Raw genomic sequence first — 22,224 nt, 5'->3', positions numbered from 1 at the left:
TTGTTATGGAACAACTCCCTGGTCAAATTGAACAGATGGCGCTATGCACAACATGTGTGCTGAGCCGTATATAGGCTCTGCATGTGTGCTGAAGTATGCGAACAACGAATACTGTTACCCAATGAGGAAACGGGAGAAACGCTGCTGTCTAACTAAGATGTCTATCTAAGGGTAAAGGTTGCAAAGTACAGTTTTAGAAACCTAACATTGTGCCCTGTATGTTCTTATATCTTCTAAGATCTTTCATGTCTAATAAACCGACAACAATATAGGCATATTGACGCTAGACCCACGGCACTGTCATTTGTCAAAACGCATATAGGCTAGCCTACTTTAGGCCTAGGCTGAGCTATGATATGTAATAACTTTTAATGCCTAGGCCGTTAGAGTAAAGTTAGGCCCTATCCGTGTGCAACAAATTTACGGCATACTGTGCCTGCATATATAGGCCTACGTTTTTTGTCAATGTCATGAATTGAAATAGTCTTAGACCAAAGGATCAATAAAGTTAGGCATTATTGTAAAAATTGAAATTATAGAAAAATTCCTTTCACATTGTATATTTGCACGTGATAAAAATAAATCAATCGCAGCCCAATTCATCCACACTACTAATACAATAGGCTACCCTAGTGTGTTCTTTTTAAATTGTCAATAAATGCTATGGATTATGGGGCCGAGGCTAGCCCTGTATGGAATAATCAACAAGAAACAGAAAGACTAGCTTTATCCAATGATTTTGGAGGGAGAAAAATACCTTGAACATGGCAAAGTGATTGCATGCCATCATAACTGTTTATATATAGCACTAAACCTACCACTGGCTAACAGTTACACTTATAACATGCAGGCATAGATGTAGCAAAGGCCTGATATTGGGGGGGGGGGGGTAGTCGCTGAAATTCCAACTGGATGGATTTTGAAACCAGACAATTCTGGCTGCTGCCTTGTATCCCCCCCCCCCACCCTGCGCTTCTCGTCAACGATACGGTCAGTGTCAGTCAGACTTCCTATCTTTCGCGACTGCAATTTTGTTCTGACCTTTTTTCAATACATTTGTACCCACTGGCCCTCACTTCACAAACTTATTAATCAATCTGAGTAAAAGTTATCTGCTTGAAGGCTACATAGGCTACTAACTACAAAAGCTATGTTTTGATTGATTGATTGATTTTTTTTATCACGTGAATATATACAATTTGGTAGGAAGTCCTCTAAAAAACCTTCAGATGGCTTAACAAAGTAGAGAACTCCCTGTAAAGAAAAGGAAAAAGTAAACTAAATGTATGAGAAAATATGAACATGTTCAATTGATAAAATGCAATAATTTTTTGAATAAAGTTTCTTCTGAATGATTTTGCAGAGGGTTTATTTGTAATATCGTCTGATAGAGAATTCCATGTTTTGATTGTACGTGCCCTTAGTGATAACATCCCCGTTGTAGAATTATACCTGTTATAATGTGCATTGTCTGAAAATATGGTATTGTAATGACGAATCGCTGTTACTTATTAAGTAGTCATTAAAACCATTTGGTAACAGTCCATTCCATGCCTAATTATAAGCAAATGTAGCAAGATTAACCCTAATAATGTCATCAGTTTTTAACAACTTAGAATGTTTAAAAAGAGGATTTGTGTGGTAACATGGTTTGGCATGTGTTATATGGCGGACTGCTCTCTTCTGTGTAATACAAATGGGATTCAGATTGGTATATCTAGTACCACACCATCTGTTACAACAGTATGTGGCTGGACTAATGTCTGATAGAGAATCTTTAATGCGTTGTGGCAGGTAATGCTTAAGCTTAGCTAAAACACCGGTGTTTTTTAAACTTTTTTACAGACAGTTGTAATGTGGTCACACCATTTCATTCATTCATTCGTTCATTCATTCATTCATTCATTCATTCATTCATTCATTCATTCATTCATTCATTCATTCATTCATTCATTTTTTTCACATAAATATTACAATGTGAATGGAGTTTATGATCTATATAAATGCCTACAAATCAAGTACTATTGCCTTGTTGTAGTCGTTTACCACCCATCAGCATTCCATGTAAAATTCTTGTATTAAAAACTATATAGTTTGTTTGATCAATATTCAATGATAACTTGTTGCTAGCGAACCAGTCGCTGCACTTGTCTAATTTAGTTGATATAGTTGAAATAAAGTTCTCAATTGTGATACGAAGATTATGTTTGTGTTGTCAGCAAACAAAACAACTTTACCTTTTCAGAAACATTGGTAATGTCATTGACATATACAGTAGGATAAAAAACAATGAACCAAGTATAGAGCCTTGTGACACACCACATGGAATTCTTTCCGATCGGGAATGAGCATTTTTGTAGGATGTATATTGGTAGCGGTTTGCTAAGTAACTGTTGATCCAATTTAGGGGGGTTCCTCTTGTGCAGTAACAGTGTAATTTATTAAGCAGAATTGTCAGGTCTATTGTGTCAAAGGCCTTTGAGAGGTCCAGGAAAACCCCAACACAGGTACTATTCTCAGGGGGAATGCAAGATTTGTGACGGGGGGGGGGTTTACTGGTCCAGCCGCGCTTGAACGTAAGACTATCTAAACGGAGCGCCACCATCGGTTGGCGCGGAGCGCACAAGGGAATTTTTGGCTTTACAAACCCCCCTTAGATGGCCGGAAACGGCACTTCCCGAGTATTCTAAGCTGCATGTACCTAGCCTGAAAATATGGATCTCATGTCTGCAATTTCTCAATTGATGAGAAAAAAACAATCTATGAAATATGGTATTTACATATCAGATAAGTTGAGATGATACAAATATCATTATGCCTTTAGCCCCCAATCCCCCTCCCATTCCGTCACCACTGTTTGATGCAGGGCCGGATCCAGGACTCTGGAAGGGTGAGGGGTTTGGGTGAGGGGTTTGGCCTCCAGTTATCCTAGGGTCTAAGGGGAGTGGGTTTCCCTCTATTGTGAAATCCTTGGATATTTAAGTACAACATGGAACCCCCTTCAATTTAGCCATGCAAAGCACCTACAAAAACTCACTCGAAATGTATCTGCATCCATACGAGTTAGCTTTTCGGTCTGAAAATTGAGATTTTTAGGCATTTTTGGCACGTGTAGCACGCGTGCACACTATAGTTCATTTAACGGTAAAGACACACCTGGCTGACTTGTAAGGATAACCGCCCGTCTGACGTCCTACATGTTTAAAATTGGCGTTTTATTTAATTATTTTTTTCTCTTTTTTTTGGGCCAAGAGCGGGGGGGGGGGGGGGGGTCCGGACCCCCCTCTGGATCAGCGCCTGATTCTTGGCAAGATTACTGTATAAATTGTCAATTGCATCAGCTAGTGCTATCTCAGTGGAGTGTTCAGGACGGAATCCATATACTGTTCGTGGCATAAAATGTTATATTTTGAAATAAAGTTAAAAATACGATTATAACATAAGCCTTTCAACTATTTTGGAAAAACATGATAATAGTGTTAAAGGTCGATAATTTTCATAGTTTGCTGAATCCTCTTTCTTAAAGACAGGGATGACCTTGGCAATTTTTAGCATATCAGGAAAAAATACCGATATTGAACGACAAATTGCAAATATGGGGTTAATGGTTTAGTAATAAATGGGATAATTTGCCTTACAATACCAGGCTTGAAATCATCGTATCCAACTGCTTTATTGGGTTTCATGCAAGAGGTGGCTGTTAAAGAGGTGGCTGTTATGTTAATGTAACAATGGGAAAACTTTTTTTTTCATCAAAATATATTCAACGATATGTTATGATATATTCAATATGTTAAGAATAAGCCTTCTTACTCTGTATTCAAAAGGAATCTCCGAACTGTAATTATTTCTCACTATTGATGGATTTAGTCTTGTGTGTGTTTGCGTTTAAGATCATTATAAAGATTGTTAGGATTGCTTATTAACATTATTAATTTCAAGTAGAGTCAATTCGATTATTTCATCATTGTAGATGCTACTATTAACTTTTCTTTTTCTATTCTTAAGTTTTTCTTTCTTTTTTTTCTTTTTGGGGAGTCTCCTACTTTGTTAAGCCTTACAGGCTTTATAGGAGACTTCCCGTCACACTGTAAATTGTGATGAAACAAAACGACAGTGAATTACCAAAAATTACAGTGCTTCTTCCTTGCGCACTTCATATTATTTTCTTTGTTTTTTTGGGAAGGGGGGTGGGGGGCGGGTGGGGCTATTCATCACTCACATGAAAAAATATTCAATTGTTAACTTCATTCCAACTGAGCATATGGAATGAAGAAAACAGTTAAACATTTGGCATAAAAATGTTGAGTTGACGAGATACAATAAAGTTGTCAGTTAAACATTTTGAAGATAATTTTTCAATTGCTCAGATGGAATGAAGTGAACAATTGAACATTTTACAGCAAAATGTCCAATTGACGAGATATGATATTTTGCAGAAAAATGTCCAATTGACGAAATGTGATAAGTTGTCAATTAAATATTTTACAGAAAATTGTGCAATTGCTCAGATAAAGCAATTGCTGAACACTCAAACATTTTTCTGATTTTTCATAAAATTTTATCTTGTTATATAAACAATTTACTGAAAAATGTCAACTTATGGGGCAATTTTTTTCTTATATTGATGGCACTTTTAAGCTTCCGTAGATTAGCATTGAGTGTTTTATATGTATACCACATAGAGACAATATATATCCTGAACTTACTTGAAGCTAGCAAACAGGGTCAACCCACCCAATAGCAAAATTACTATATAAATAAACCCCAAATATGAAGCGGGCGAAGGTTGTACAGTACAGTAGTTCTACTAGGTATTTTTTTTAGAGTATTCACAATCATACTGTACAAAGTTTTGTATGGTGGGGTATAAGGATTGCGAGATACAATTTCTCAAAGTGGCAAGGAAAACGTGGTGAATATGACTGATGGGTCAGATGGGATTGGTGATTTTGATTGGAATTTTTCAAGTTTTAGGTCATTCACAATCACAGGAATATATGAATAGGCCTATAGGTAAATTAGACTGTGACAGTCGGAAATTCTGATTGCTGCACTCTCATTTTCCAACCATCGTCACTTTTACCAAGTTTGGGGGATGAGACACCCCCCCCCCGACCCACTCTAGCGACATCCATGCATTCAGGCATAGCCTTAGTTATGCTAATTTACTTGGTTAGGTTGTTGAATTACTGTCATTCGGCATATATAAATGCAAGACATTTACAGGTAGTAATTATTATGCAGACACTTGGTCTATTCTAAATATTCCATTTTGTGCAATCAGCACTTAGAATTAGGCTTGTTATAGCCACCTGGGGGTAGGTTAGTTACCCAGTGTTGAAGAGGTAGTCAGAAATGAAAATATTAGTTGGTCATGCATGCATGTTTTTTATTCCAACCAGGGATCAAGTTGCCATTTTCAAGACTCCATGCATTTTAAAGCTTATTTTGTTGTTGTAATATTTGCCAATGTTTTCCACTATTCAGGCTCACAGTTAAATCAAAAAGAATTTAAACAACTTCAAATTTAATTTCTCTTGAAATTACTATCAGCTTGTATGTAATGATTTTGGAGCCCCAAAAGGACCATGGTGATCAATCTTTTTAGGAGAGATGTTTATTATTTAAAGAGGTACTATAATCTACCTGCTTGACATGGTCATGTACCACTTGCCACGCCATCATGTAGCAAAACCACACAGTCAGATTGAAGTACGTCACATACCTATAATGCATGCTTATGACATTAACATTTGTTTACATTGTTCAACTCTTTACTCCCTCTTTGGATTTCATTGGAAAGTTACACAGTGTTACGATCAACTCGATCAAGGCCAGAATACACCTCCCCTTGGGTTCACAACTCAAATGACTAAACAGCACACTGTAAAATTTAACTTTAAATATAACAATAAGTATTTATTTAATTGTGTGTTCAAGGTAATTAAAATCAAACAAAGATCATTTATCAATATCCAAGCAGTTTACACTAAAACAGATTTAATAAGTTATACTATAATTTACTCACGACCTGGTGTGTGCCGCGACGCGAGCGCAGTGACAAAAGGTCCTGACGAATATTCCAGCGAAACTTGTAGACGGACGAATGTCCAATATTGAAGAAATCCAGCTCCCAACTTGATGACTTCCACTTCGGAGGTCGACTACTAATGAATGTCCAAGTTGTGCTTGCAGCTTGTTTATCCTTGGATTCCTGTCCTTGGGTAACTCAGAGGCCACAATTATTAGTGCTGACTGGCACAGAACCGAAGACGGCTACACAACGATGGGCGACTTCGAAGCCGGTAAACTTGTAGCAAATCCACTCATAAAAAGACAGCTCTATAACTTTACTGTCAAACTAAGTGAGTATTTACTCACACTGGAATTGTAGGATTCACTTGAGCGAGAGGTTATTAAACTCCTGGAGCCAAGATGGTTAAAAACTCTTGATCTCAAATTATCAGGTGCTTATATAGCCTTTTCACAAGTCCAGAAAGATCTTGAAATGTCCATCCATTCTAGAAGCATCTTACAGTAGCTCCAGCTCAGTTCAACCAACCCAAAAGGTCACTTCACCTTTCCAGGAAATCCTCACCTAGTGTTCTAAAAATAGCACAGGGGATGTCCCCTTGGCGGCACTCCAATGTTCTAGCTTGTTCCAATGTGTACTGTTGAGATGTTCTACATTGTTCTCAAATGTTCTAACTCTTCTAGAAGCTTCTCAACTTTTCCAAATATTCTGCACACACCAGATATGCACACACACCAGGCAGTTCTATACTATGATTCTTAGATTAATTTATAATATTCTATGATATTGATTTATAATACAACTAATGGTTGCAAAAATCATACAAATTATTGAGATTACTTAGGGGCCTGTAACACCCTCCCCCTTAAAGAAAGAAAGTTTGATTTGAAAGAAAACTTTCTTAAATTTTAATCTCATATGAACATTTAAGCTTATTTAAGGCACTCATAACCTTAAAGGTTTACATACAGAATTTATTTACAATGACACCTTTTCTTTTAAAACTCTTTGCTTGTTAATGATAAACTATCCAACTCTGGACAAGGCATCAGCCATCACATTATCTTTGCCTTTGATATGCCTGATGTCCAGGTTGTATTCCTGCAAGGTCAAACTCCACCTTACTAGTCTCTGATTTTTGTTTTTCATCCTGTGGATGAAGGTCAGGGGGTTATGATCTGTGAAGACAAGCACTGGGTGCACAGTGGTACCCAAATATACATCAAAATGCTCCAATGCCAAAATGAGAGCAAGGCACTCCTTTTCAATAGTGGAGTAATTTCTTTGGTGCTTGTCAAACTTTTTGGAGAAGTATGAAATAGGGTGATCTATTCCATCTTCACCAACTTGCATTAGAACTCCACCACACCCTATGTCACTGGCATCTATGGCCAACTTGAATTGTTTCTGAAAGTCTGGTGCTATCAGAACTGGTTCACTAATCAGTATGGCTTTGATTTTGTTGAAACCATTTTCGGTTTCCTCTGACCAAACATATTTGACATTCTTTGCCAACAAATTTGTCAGTGGACTGGCCACATCAGAAAAATTCTGAGAAAACCTCCTGTAATATCCAGCCATACCTAGAAATCGCTGAAGCTCTTTCCTAGTCTTTGGTGTGGGGAATTTCTCAATTGCTTCAACCTTAGCCTTGATAGGCTTGACCTTGCCTTGGCCTACTACATGACCCAAATAAACAACATTGGCTTGACAAAATTCACTTTTAACCAAATTAACTGTTAGTTTGGCTTGTGACAATTTCTTAAACAAGTGACGGAGTTGCCCTATGTGTTGTTCCCAAGTTTGGCTGTAGACAATCAAATCATCTACATAGGCTTCACAGCCTTCAATGTCAGCCACAATACAATTGACCATTCTCTGAAACGTTGCCGGTGCATTTTTCATACCAAACGGCATAACCCGATACTGATAAAGGGCATCTGGGGTGCAAAAGGCCGAAATTTCTTTGGCGCGATCAGTGAGGGGGACTTGCCAATACCCCTTCAAAAGGTCAAACTTGCTAACAAATTTTGCATTGCCAATTTTATCAATGCAATCGTCTATACGCGGGATCGGATACGAATCCGTTTTCGAGCACTGATTGACTTTTCTATAGTCTGTCACAAATCTAAAGGAACCATCTGGTTTTGGAACCAGAATACATGGGGAACTCCATTCACTTTTGCTAGGTTCTATTATGTTATTTTTTAACATATACTCAATTTCTTTATTGAGATGTGCTCTCTTCAGTGGGTTTACTCTGTAGGGGTGCTGTTTTATTGGTTCATGGTCACCCACATCAACGTCATGATCAGCAGCATTAGTCCTACTAGGAACATCGGGAAAAATATCTTCCCTCTCGTGAATTAATTGCTTCAATTCACACTGCACATTTCCTGAAAGATGGCCTAATTTTTCATTCAACTTTGCAAGCACGTCAGAGTTTTGCAACTTCATAGGATATTCATGCTGCCTATCATCACTATTGTCATTTTGATCAACTTCCATTTCTGGAGTGTCGTCATGACTACTATCATTACTAGGACCTACAGAGCACACTGGTTTTACACTGCCATCATCATTTCTATCAACATACTCTTTGAGCATGTTTATATGGCACAATTGCCTACTTTTGCGCCTATCTGGCGTCTTGACAATGTAGTCAACTTCACCCACTTTTGACTCTACTGTATAAGGCCCATGGTATCTTGCCCGCAGTGGGTGTCCAGGTATTGGAAACAAGACCAGTACTTTGTCTCCTGGACTAAATACTCTACTTTTGGCATCCTTATAATACCACCCTTTCATTTTGCTTTGGGCCTCTTTTAGATTATCCCTAGCAATTTCATTTGCTCTATTAAGCCTATACTTGAATTTGGAAACATAATCCAAAAGGTTTGTATCAATTTCATCATTCAGCCATTTTTCTTTCAGAAGCTTTAAGGGACCTCGAACTGTACGCCCAAACACTAACTCAAAGGGACTGAAACCTAATGTTTCCTGAACTGCTTCTCTTGCAGAAAACAATAATAGGTGATCACCGTCATCCCAATCCTTTTCAAAATCGAAACAGTAAGTCTTAATCATATTCTTTAGAGTCTGATGGAATCTCTCTAAAGCTCCTTGGGACTCCGGATGGTATGCACTAGAGGTGTATTGTTCTATTCCTAACTCATACATGACTTCCTGAAATAAGCCTGACGTGAAATTTGACCCTTGATCTGACTGTATCGACTTTGGAAGTCCTACAAGAGTGAAAAACTTGGTTAGAGCCTTCACGATTGTCTTAGCCTTAATATTTCTCAAGGGTATAGCTTCTGGGAACCTGGTAGAGGCGCACATGATAGTCAACAGATACTGATTACCTGATTTAGTCTTAGGGAGAGGTCCTACACAATCAACTATAACCCGACTAAATGGTTCATCAAACGCCGGTATAGGCTTTAAAGGAGCGGCAGGGACTTTCTGATTAGGCTTGCCCACTACTTGACAAGTGTGACAAGATCTACAATACTCAGAAACATCCTTCCTAAGTGTAGGCCACCAAAAATGATTCAAGATCCTATCATGTGTCTTTCTAATTCCTAGATGTCCTGCCATGGGACTATCATGGGCAATGCTGATGACCTCCCTGTGATATACTTTGGGAACTACAATCTGATGAATGACTTGCCATTCATCAGTTGCTGGAGCATCAGGTGGTCTCCATTTCCTCATCAGAACACCATTCTGTTTGTAAAAACAGACAGGAACTTCTTCAGCTTCCTGTAGGGTCATTGCCCTTTGACCAAGGTCCTTAAGTTCAGGGTCATTTTCCTGTTCTATGACTAACTTATTGTGACTCAAGGGATCAGTATCACTGTCCCCATTAAGCATGGGCTTGAAGTCTTGGCTATGTTTTGGAGAACTTTTCTCCCCTGAAGAGAGAAGATGACCTGGCTCATCCAACTCTGTCATGAATGTCCCCTCTAAATCTAGATTAGGGACCAAGTCATCCCCTTTATCCTTACTATTTGCTTCAAGCATTGTTTTCTGAGTCATACTTCTTGTTACTGCACAAGCTGGAAAGACGACACTACTTTCGTCATCATTACCAGCCTCCGTGCAGGGTTCACAGGTAACAATTGGTTGAGGAAGTACTTTTCCACCAGCCAAATCATTACCTAACAACATAGAAACACCTTTGACTGGGAGTTCAGGCCTCACTCCAACTATGACTGTACCTGAGACCAAATCAGACTTTAAATTCATCTTGTGGAGAGGGACACTAATAATATCCATACCAATGCCCTGAATCAAGACATTTTCACCTGTTGCACTTACTTCACTAAAGGGCAATGACCCTTCCAAAATCATTGACTGTGCACAACAAGTGTCACGCATGATCTTTATAGGCTTTGGATCAACTTTATCACTCTCAAGTGATACAGAACCCTCCAAAACAAATGGTTCAAAGTCTTCCCTAATTTTCTCAGACTCAAGATCATTCTGTTTAACAGCCTGAAAACTAACTTGAGATCTCATGGCCACAGCACAACCTGTGGGTGCAGATTGCTGTTGTAGAGCCAACTGCTTTCCCATTAACTTCCAACACGTGGACTTAGTGTGGCCTGGTTCTTTGCAGTAGTCACAAGTCACTGACTTCTTAAAACCATCCCATGACTTGGTTGGTTTTTCACTAGAAGGACCTTTACTTCCCTGATTTGAGGGACCTGACTGTTTATTTCCTTCTTTAGTGCTATTTTGATTTTGGGACAATCTATTTTGGTTAGGCTTATTATAATTATTCTTGTGATACTGACTAAACTTATTATGCCCACCTGTATTATTGGTACTCAACTTATGCGTGAGGGCGTAATCATCTGCCGTTATTGCTGCATCTTCTAAATTATTTATGTCGCGCTCATCTAAGTGAGTCCTGATGTCAGCATGGATACAACTCTTGAATTGCTCAACCAAAACCAATTGCCTAAGTTGTTTGAATTCATTGTTCACATTTTTAGAGCTAAGCCACCTATCTAACATTTGTTCTTGTACTCTTGCAAACTCAACATGAGTTTGGTTGGTTTCTTTCTTTGCACTTCGGAACTTTTGCCGGTAAGCTTCGGGCACCAACTCATAGGCCTTAAGAACTGCTTTCTTAACCACATCATAATTATGACATTGTTCAATTGATAGGGAAGAATAAATTTCTCTAGCTTTCCCAATGAAGACTGATTGGAGCAACAATGTCCAAGATTCTTTAGGCCATTTCAAACTTTCGGCAATCTTCTCAAAGTGTAAGAAATATTTATCCACTTCAGTTTCTTGAAATTTTGGCACTAACCTAATATTCTTTGTGGCATCAAATTTGTCTGAGAAGTTTGATGAGCCTTGTTTTTCTAATTTATCTTTTTCCATTTGTACTTTGGCTTCTATTTCTTTCAATTTAATTCGTTCCTCCATTTCTAATCTGGTCATTTCAATTTCTTTCTGAATCTCTAATTGTTTTAATTTTACTGCAGAATCTGAACTATCCAGAATTTCTACTTTGTTTTCCAGACATTCCTCATCTAACAAATCGTCTGCAACCAAACGGTCAATGAGTTTATTTTTGATGACTTGTTTACGCATAGCATGCTTTACTTCAATTTCCAAATACACGGCCAACGCCATTAAATCTGGCTTCTTGAGCTCATCAAAAACCTCCCAAGATACATCTTGAACAAAATCTTCTGCAACAAATGCCATAGTGAACAACTAGTTAAATTACAAACAACAATATGCAGCACAAATATCAATGTAAACACACAATCAGATAATGTTGAAGAACAATTAACTTCAATTTTTTACAGTGTACTTTCCCGGATAGGCCCCCAATTCTGTTACGATCAACTCGATCAAGGCCAGAATACACCTCCCCTTGGGTTCACAACTCAAATGACTAAACAGCACACTGTAAAATTTAACTTTAAATATAAAAATAAGTATTTATTTAATTGTGTGTTCAAGGTAATTAAAATCAAACAAAGATCATTTATCAATATCCAAGCAGTTTACACTAAAACAGATTTAATAAGTTATACTATAATTTACTCACGACCTGGTGTGCGCCGCGACGCGAGCGCAGTGACAAAAGGTCCTGACGAGTATTCCAGCGAAACTTGTAGACGGACGAATGTCCAATATTGAAGAAATCCAGCTCCCAACTTGATGACTTCCACTTCGGAGGTCGACTACTAATGAATGTCCAAGTTGTGCTTGCAGCTTGTTTATCCTTGGATTCCTGTCCTTGGGTAACTCAGAGGCCACAATTATTAGTGCTGACTGGCACAGAACCGAAGACGGCTACACAACGATGGGCGACTTCGAAGCCGGTAAACTTGTAGCAAATCCACTCATAAAAAGACAGCTATAACTTTACTGTCAAACTAAGTGAGTATTTACTCACACTGGAATTGTAGGATTCACTTGAGCGAGAGGTTATTAAACTCCTGGAGCCAAGATGGTTAAAAACTCTTGATCTCAAATTATCAGGTGCTTATATAGCCTTTTCACAAGTCCAGAAAGATCTTGAAATGTCCATCCATTCTAGAAGCATCTTACAGTAGCTCCAGCTCAGTTCAACCAACCCAAAAGGTCACTTCACCTTTCCAGGAAATCCTCACCTAGTGTTCTAAAAATAGCACAGGGGATGTCCCCTTGGCGGCACTCCAATGTTCTAGCTTGTTCCAATGTGTACTGTTGAGATGTTCTACATTGTTCTCAAATGTTCTAACTCTTCTAGAAGCTTCTCAACTTTTCCAAATATTCTGCACACACCAGATATGCACACACACCAGGCAGTTCTATACTATGATTCTTAGATTAATTTATAATATTCTATGATATTGATTTATAATACAACTAATTGTTGCAAAAATCATACAAATTATTGAGATTACTTAGGGGCCTGTAACAACAGATTTAAATCATTTTAATTCAATAAAATAATTAACAAGGTATAGTGGGCTGAAATTGTTTACTTATACCAATTCATAAAATAATGTGATTTGAATTATGACTTCAGTTGGCAAATAGGGCTTTTTCAATTGCAAAATGGTTAGCCAATGTACTTTATGAAGCATTAATTGTTAATTGTGATTTGAATGGTTTTATTCTCATCTATACAAAAGCAGCTTCAGCACATGCTGGTCTAATATGTCTACATCAGTAGCCAAATGGCTTATTATCACATGCCAATATTTTATTTTTCATCATGTAATCTGCACAATGATGCATCAGCACAGCTATCAAACCAAAGAATTGCATAATAACCACAAACAATTAAGTTAGCATGTTATTTGCATTCATAACAAACATGATGATAAAAAATACCCAACACACAAAATGTAAATAAGAAACAACTCTTTGCCCTTAGATAAAAGATAAAACCTTATAAAAAATCAGAAAAATGTTGGATTGCTCAGTTGCTTTATCTGAGCAATTGCACAAATTTCTGTAAAATGTTTAATTGAAATAATATCTGAGTTTCTACATATGTAATTTGATTAACAAACTATTAGAAAATCACCAACCATGTACTTTCCTTGTTTTTTCATTTAAATGGATCATGCCAGATTTTGTTCAGGAACTCTCCCCTGAACAATTATGGCATTAAGGAGTAAACTACATGGGAAAGCAAGCATATTTCAAGGTGCATAAATTTGGGACAGTTTCAAGCGATCATCAAGTTCTGCTTTTGCAGGTACAGTAATGACATTTGCCTGACATCACGACACTCACTGATCACACTGAACGTTCATTTCATTTAAAGTTATGTGGTCAAGAGCAACTCTTATTTTGTTGAAATTCAAAGTTATTGAAAAAAGATGGTATTGATCAATTTTGATGCATGCTTGGTGAATTTGTGTAATGATGACTATTTGAATCTTTGTAACAACATCATCCAAACAACGCCGTTACTGTTTCATTTGCTTTGTTCAATGATTCAATAGAATTTCTTTCTCTTATTAGCATTACTTAGGCTGTCATCTCTGTTCTATATAACTTTTGTATGAAGAAATCATATTTTTGTATGCAACTTCATTTGACCTTATGCGACCTGATGTGATCTATAATTTGCGACCTAATGTGGCCTTATGCGACCTGACTATGAAATTGGCTGAAAAACTGGCATATTTTTGTTCTTGACACGTTTTAATATGTGAATCAGTTTATTTTGGACCTGCCAGGCATCACAAAATCGCAATCAGTCATTTTACAGTACATTACTGTTAAAGTCTAAACACGTCACATATCTGAATGATTCCACTGGTAATGTGAAAAACACAAGATAACAACATCAGTTTTTCAAATCTAATTGCAAATGCTTTATCTCTGCCGTTTAGTTAATGATCGTCAACGACATACAGTATGCAGGTTTCACGTATTTATAGTCATGTGGGAGGATGTATTCACAGGTAGAATTTGAAACACCTAATATTTTGAATTGGATATGTTATAAATTATTATTGGGTCAGCGGGATTGGAATATAGTGATGGGTGCAATGTGAAAAGCAGTGTGATGTGACAAACAATAAATTCACAGTGACACAGGCTGTCCTGAAATGACCATTGACCTCAACAACAGTCTTCTTGCACTAAATGTGATAGATTAATATCAACATATTAAATATGACATCTGTCCTTTTTGAAATATTGTGTAAAACATGGTTTTCACAATTTGAACCCTGGTGAGCTCAAAGAACCATTGACCTCCATCCACAACTTTAGGCTTCTTGTACTCAATGTAGTACAATCACATACCAAATATGCAATCTGTACAAGCTTCCCTTGTGATGTGTTATACTAAGAAAAGTGTATTAGTGTAGAGAGACAGGTCAGAGGGGAGTGAAGTAAATGTTTGGCATATGTTGTCTACAAATGACCTTTGACCTCCACCAAAAACAATAATAGGCACATTAAATTTGATATGGTACATTTCCAAACACCTTCTTACCAAGTATGAGATCTGCCCAAGCTTCCAATATTGAGATATCATGTTTACAAGGTTTTCACAAGTTGACCTCTGATGACCCGGAATAACCTTTGACCTCTTCCCACAACAATAGGCTTCTTGTACTCAATGTGGTACTTCTACACACCAAATATGAGGTCTGCCCAAGCTTCTCTTCTTAAGATATCGTGTTTACACATTTTAACAATTTGCCCACTGGTGACCCCGAATGACCTTTGACATCCACCAAAAAATAAAAGGCTTCTTGTACACAATGTGGTACTTCTACAAACCAAATATGAAATTGACCTGACCTTTCCTTCTTAAGATAACATGTTTACAAGCTGGGCGTCACAAACACACACATACATCATGAATGCAAAGGTTACGATTATCATCGAAACCCAAAATATACAAAATATCAGGTATTATTATTAAGTGGTTGTTTAGCAAACTTATTGAAGTGTTGTCCCAAATGTACAAAAGAAGAACATGTTAAAACAACAATATATGTTAAGACACTATGACTGCAGTGGTGTCACAAATGCAGTGAAGAAGTTAATATTACAATATGAAGGCACTACAAGTAGGTACACTATGATTGACAGTATTGCCTCAAATTTACAGAAGAAGAGCATGTTGAAATGACAATATATACAAGGACACTATGACTGACATTAGTGTCCCTAAATGTTCTGAAGAGGAATACTGACTCAACCTGATGTAAGTCCATATCAAGTTAGAGTCATAAATATGTAAAACATTTGATGTATAGCTATTTCGCATATATAAACTTGATCACTAAGCATCTGAACAATAGGATTAATGACTGAACTGATTGCCATCAATATTTTCAAATGCTCCTTTACTTAGTTTTAGGGATTTTAGTGATATACCAGCATCACAGTGCTTAACTGACTATGATATGTTCAGGACAATCCTGTCCAAGTAACAGTACACTCTGGACTACATATACCATGATGTTATTGGTGTGTGACACCCACACAGGATGAATTCAATTTGTGTTCATTTCACTTAACAGACACCAATGGCAGATGTGAATCAACTCCAAGAGAAGTGCTTGCTCTGCCACCATCTTTTTCCATGCACAAACAGAGCTGCGGAAGCATATGGAACAGTGCAAAAGTGACAGGTAATTCTTTTGTCCAAATTTGCATTGCTAAATAATGATTTAAAGGAGGAAAGAAATGTTTTGGAAAAAAAGGAAACTGTCTTTTATAAAAAATTAAAATGATGAATATTAATACATGTTTTGAGGATGACCATTTAGGGTAATTAATTACAGTCTATTGGCATATTTCTCTAAATATTTTAACTTCATCTGATGCACTGTTTGAATTTTACAGATAGTCTCTGACAAAGTCAGGACTTTACCCATACTATTTACTGACAAACAGACTTAATGTGGAAGGTTTAAAAGTAGTTTTAGGTGTTGTTTTAACAACAAGTTCTATTCTTCACCCTTCTACGTAGCTCCTCTTTATCAGCATCTATGTCTGTGTCGTCAACAACAGCTTTGTTCTTTTGCTTTCCAGTGATTGATTGTCCTTAATTTTCCAAATTTGTTCTTGTATGTTTGCAAAATTAATACATAAATAACATTACAGGTTAACGTATGAAGGACACTACAAAAACAGCAAGCTGTTTCTCAGCTAGTGAACAAGTAATAAAAAATGACCAAAATCTTATAAAAGCAAGTTCTACTCTTCACCCTTCTAGTTCCTCTTTACCAGCGCCTGTGTCGTCAACAACAGCTTCATTGGCAATGCCATCCTTTGCAATGACTACTTCAACAGCCAAATCTTTGTGAGTTTTGTGCTATTTAATTGAGATACATAATTTTATACATAGCTTCATCTTTTATCTTTCTTCTTAGTATGCCTGCAGTTAGTTCATTATGAAATTTTTCCAGTAACACCCTGGGTTCCACATGTTTTCCCTCACTGGTGCAACAGTTTCATTGGAGCAACCATCTTTTCAGAGTTATATACTCTATACCTTGGAATAAAGATACTTACCCTAAATTGTCTAGGTCTTGAAATCAATATATTTCTTTATTATTATTCTTTCTTTGACTGTAATATTTGATATTGTGCAAAATTGCTAAAAAATGTCAAGGAGGGAAGCTTTTACTTCTTTCATGTTTGACATGTGGATGCACTATGAATAGAAGAATATTCTGATTCTGTAGAGGTCAAAGGTCATTTAAGGTCAGCAGAGTTAAGGCCTAAAAATCTTATACATGAGATATCTCAAGAAGGATTGCTGCAATTTTTTACCCATGAATGCACCATATGTAGGAGATATGTATTGTTCATCATGAAGGTCAAGGTCATTTGAGGTCAAAGTCTGCACAATATCGCAGGAAGTTAATTCAATAGTTTCTAATCCACAAATATTACATTCAGGCATACTGAACCTTTCTGCAGTGCAGTAGCAACTGTAACTGTATCATGTTACATCTCAAAATGTTCTTGTATTATTATTGTTGATAGTTGTCGAATTGTTATAATACCACTGCATTATTACAGTAAGTTACCTTAGCATTTCACTTTTAAGCCCAGAATCAAGTACTGCACCAATTGGTTTCTGCAAAGTATTAGTAGTATTTGAAAGACAAAATGTGACTTGCATACTACTGTAATAAAATTTCTGCACATGATGGTACAGTACCTGTGAACTGTGTACTGGAAATATGTGATTTACTGACATGTATTGAACTGCACTAGCCTCAGTCTAGCCACCACCCCCCCCCCACAAAAAAAAAAAACAGTTGCTAATAATGCAGTTAGAGAGTGCTAAATGATGAAGAGTGTTCTGTTTAAACTTGTTCTTTTAATCTATTTCTTACTATTTCCTACTTTTTTCTTAAATTTTTATTAACCACTGAAATTGCAAATGTTTTGGTGAACATAACTGTTGGTTTAATGTTCTCGTCCTTTTTTCGCTAAGTAATATAACTTTTATATAACAAATATTGAATCTGAAGGAGCAAAATCAGGCAAAAGGCTACACTAAACAATACTGAACATTTTGTGTCCCTCCTTTACCATCGGAATTGTCCCATTAACTGTAGATTTGACAATTGATGCCTGTTCATCTAATTTTTCCTTGGTGTATGTGAAGCAATGTACCAGCCAAGTAACAGCCACAATAATTAAGTTTATGGGTATGAAGCAAGTAACTACCTGTCTAGATAACCACACAAGAAATTGCAACATACTCCCTCAAACTAATGCAAAGATAGACAAAATGTGTAAGGAATACAGTCAAATGTCCCTCCGTTAACGATTGACCCTGCCAATATATATAAATAATATATATATATATACATATATATATATATATATATATATATATATATATATATATATATATATATATATATATATATATATATATACAATGTTGTAGCTACGCAGGTCGGCGCCGGTTGGACTTGGCCAGCACTAACGTATGCTGACCGGTACTCAAAAAAAAGTTCTAATAAAGACCGGCACTCGCGCTTATGATCAGCCAGTACAAAATCCAGTAAATAGTGTCACAAAATGACTGTAAAAGAAATCACTCTCACTCAAAACTGATTTGAACATTGGACAAATAATATAAATATGGAAATCGGAAGGTCACTGTGTTGTTCGACCGCAACTACAAACAAACTGAATTACTGAATATCTCTACTCAGTACATTAGCGCTATATTGAATACCGATGACGTGAACGTGTGTAGCAATGCAAGTAATGAAATACTGTACAGTACATTAAATCTTTCATATCATAAATCACAATACAACATATATCACATTATTAATCTAACATTTTATAAGCCTTATAAGGTATTAAAAATTCAAATTGTTATTGTCCCATCCATAATGGTCTGAAGTAGTGGAATTTGAATGCCTCAAATTATGGCCATATAAGTTACCATTTTGCATCTGAGCACTGTGCATAAGGCAAAATCCCCTCCCCTATACCCCTCCCCCAGGACGCAGGATTGGCAGGCAACTGCCACTCCAGAAAATTCGACCGCCACCTGCAAACTCCTAGCTACAACCCTGTTTATATATATATATATATATATATATATGTATATCATATATGTATATCATATATATATATATATATATATATATATATATATATTATATTCAACCCCCTGACCAGAATAATGTTCATCTGTCCTTTTTCCATATTAGACTACTTACACAGCAGTTACCAAACCTAGGTGTCTTTGAGAGGAAGGGGGCCGTTTATAATTTTCTCACGACATACGCCTCCTTAGAGAAGGGAAAGTACAAACTGACAGGGAGTTTTGTTGCATGGTGTATACTCCATGGAGGACCAGGTTTCTGGATGCTTCACCCAGCTCTGTATTACATGATGGTCGGCAGAAAGTCAGAGGATGACATACTACAGGTTCATGTGAATGATGGAGATGTCTTGTTTCGTTTCAACATGGTAATACATGGCTTATGATTTTAATTGAGCCATTAACTGCAAGACACACCATGATACAATGTAATCTCATTCCAATTGATTGCTTCTATAAAAAATCTGTTTGCCCACCATACATTTTGTAATTAACTGTCACCAGTGGAATGATTGATCAATGCCATACTTGGTGGGTGGATGGTCCATAATGAGTTGATGAACCTTATTTAGTTTGGTACTCATATAATGAATATTAATGAGGTCACAGGGTCAGACATCAATAACTTCAAATTGCAATAACTTGGCAACCACAAGTTGGGGATTCTTCAAATTTGGTATGGTGATATTGGTAGAGGACCTTTACATACCGATTTGTCTTGTAATTGATATCATGCATTTTTATGAGGAGGCAGGGCTGAGCATTATTTTAGTAACAGAAGTTTGTATGCACAATAACTAGACAAGGAAATAATTGATCAATAACATACTTGGTTGGTGGGTGGTCCATAATGATTAGATAAGCCGTATGCTTATTGGTGCTCATATAATGAATATTAATGAGGTCACAGGGTCAAACATCAATATCTTCAAATTGCAATAACTTGGCAACCACAAGTTGGGGATTCTTCAAATTTGGTATGGTGATATTGGTAGAGGACCTTTACATGCAGATTTGTCTTGTAAATTGCTATTATGCATTTTTATGAGGAGGCGGGGCTGAGCATTATTTTAGTAACAGAAGTTTGTATGCACAATAACTAGACAAGGGAATGATTGATCAATAACATACTTGGTGAGTGGCTGGTCCATTATGATTAGATTAACCCTAATGAGGTCACAGAGTCAACGTCAAAATCTTCAAATTTCAATAACTCAACAATCACAAGTCGCAGTTTCATAAGACGTGAGCGTGTTTTTGTAGGTATAGCCTACACCTGGCAATTTGCATTGCAATTGATAACATGCATAATTATGAGGTGGAGTGGCCTTGCATTATTGAAGTTAGAAGTTTGTATGATTAATAACTTTACAAGGCAATTATTGATCATTACCATTTTTAGTGAGTAGGTGAACCTAATTGATTTTGGTGCTCATGTCATGACTAATGATGAGTTTACTGGGTGAGGGATTATATATCAAATTGCAATTACTTATGTGAAAATCATATGTTTGATCTTCAAAATAGGAGAAGTGATATTTGTAGATAGCAGAGGCATGCTGATGTGTGCTACAAATGGTTCATGCCTATTTATGAAGGGCCCTGGCTAGCATTATGGTAACAACAATTTTTACACTTTACTTAAGGGAATACTTCAGCATTAGATACTTGAATTGTTCCCTCTTAATCAAATCAATGAGCAGCAGCAAGTAACCATGAAATGTTTTTATTCTGGTTTTAATTATCATTGAATGCTTTTGTATATTCATTAAACCACTAAGGCATTCAAGCAGATTTTTTTTTTACATATTTCATCATAATTCAAATGTTTATTCCTTACACAGCTGGACAATGTGGTAGATATGTTGTCCATGACGGTGGAAGCACGTACATGCTCTGATTGCATCACATGCTTCGCTTCTGTACTGGTGCTGATGCAATTCCCCTCACTGGATTCACCAAGGGTAATGACATTCACTGCATCAGAAGGCATATCCAACAGCACACACATGTTGCCTTGAACTGTGTCTCCCACTTGGGGTACATGATATCGACCACATTCAATTCTTATGGTTGAAGCTATTCTTTGTTCCCCTGGATTTGGGAAAATGTAAAACTTCGAGCATTTAATATTTCAGTTAATATCCTCTTTTATTTCTTCGTGATATATTAAGTTGTTTTTCCTTTTAGTACTTTTAAATTGCAGATAAAAAGAAAACTGTAAAAAAAGGTCCACCACTGGTTCCGTTAGGGGTCATCATATTTGTAACTTTTCCACATGATGACTTAAGACACTGTCCTGTGTCCTGTATGATAGACATGTCATACAAACTTGCTGATCAAGGTCAGCTTTCAAAAAAATTGCCTCCTCTCACACAGAAAATCCTGAAAACATGAAAGGTGTATAAGCAAATTTCTTCCTATGATATCTAAAGGTGCAAGTTTACTCCTTTTGTGTGCGTATGTGCGTTTGTTTTTCTATCCGACCGAGGACTTGAACAAAAGAATTTCAGGTCCTCGGTTGTGATTTCTAAAGAATCACCACGTCCTCGGAAGAATTCTATTGTATGGGGTATTGTTAAGTTTAGGGTACGTGGATTGGAACAATGGAAAATACAATGGGGTCCTCGGTCTGAATGAAACACAAACATGTGTGTGTGTGTGTGTGTGTGTGTGTAAAACTACAGTGAAGAAATCTGATTAAAGTAACAGTTAAGTAAATCATGGCAATGTCCATGAAATAGAACTGTGCCTTACCTAACTAAACATCTCACTGTCTTTCTTGTATATATATATATATATATATATATATATATATATATATATATATATATATATATATATATATATATATATATATATATATATATATATATATATATATATATATATATATATATATATATATATATATATATATATGAAAAGTAGCAAACCCATTATGTGACACAAGGTCCTTAGCTGTACACAAACTATTCTGTACAAACAGTTCTATACAAAACAGTCCTGTAAATTGAGAAACAAGATTTAAATAGTAACCAGAAAGCCAGTGGGCTTATTCCTTGCCAATTGAGATCATAATCCCCAGCTTTCGTCATTG

General features: G+C 36.6%; 3 protein-coding genes across 3 annotated transcripts in view; 1 reads left to right on the top strand and 2 right to left on the bottom strand.

The window, feature by feature from the left end:
* Positions 1 to 22,224, bottom strand: part of LOC139965400 (uncharacterized) — a 310,151-nt gene that overhangs the window by 75,350 nt on the left and 212,577 nt on the right. The window lies entirely within an intron of this gene.
* On the top strand, positions 14 to 21,795 carry LOC139965402 (uncharacterized). The gene is made up of 5 exons (XM_071967731.1): positions 14 to 171; positions 16,057 to 16,167; positions 16,755 to 16,841; positions 19,231 to 19,492; positions 20,969 to 21,795. Exons 2-5 carry the CDS (start codon positions 16,145 to 16,147, stop codon positions 21,143 to 21,145), a joined length of 549 nt encoding a protein of 182 aa, XP_071823832.1. The 5' UTR covers positions 14 to 171; positions 16,057 to 16,144; the 3' UTR covers positions 21,146 to 21,795.
* LOC139965632 (uncharacterized) lies at positions 7,064 to 11,767 on the bottom strand. The gene has a single exon (XM_071968202.1). It carries the CDS (start codon positions 11,765 to 11,767, stop codon positions 7,064 to 7,066), a length of 4,704 nt encoding a protein of 1,567 aa, XP_071824303.1.

The sequence above is a fragment of the Apostichopus japonicus genome, chromosome 3 (genome assembly GCF_037975245.1).
Source record: "Apostichopus japonicus isolate 1M-3 chromosome 3, ASM3797524v1, whole genome shotgun sequence".
In the NCBI taxonomy this organism is placed as follows: Eukaryota; Metazoa; Echinodermata; class Holothuroidea; order Aspidochirotida; family Stichopodidae; genus Apostichopus; species Apostichopus japonicus.
The sequence above is the reverse complement of the archived record's forward strand: the minus strand, read 5'-3'. Positions and strand labels throughout refer to the sequence as shown.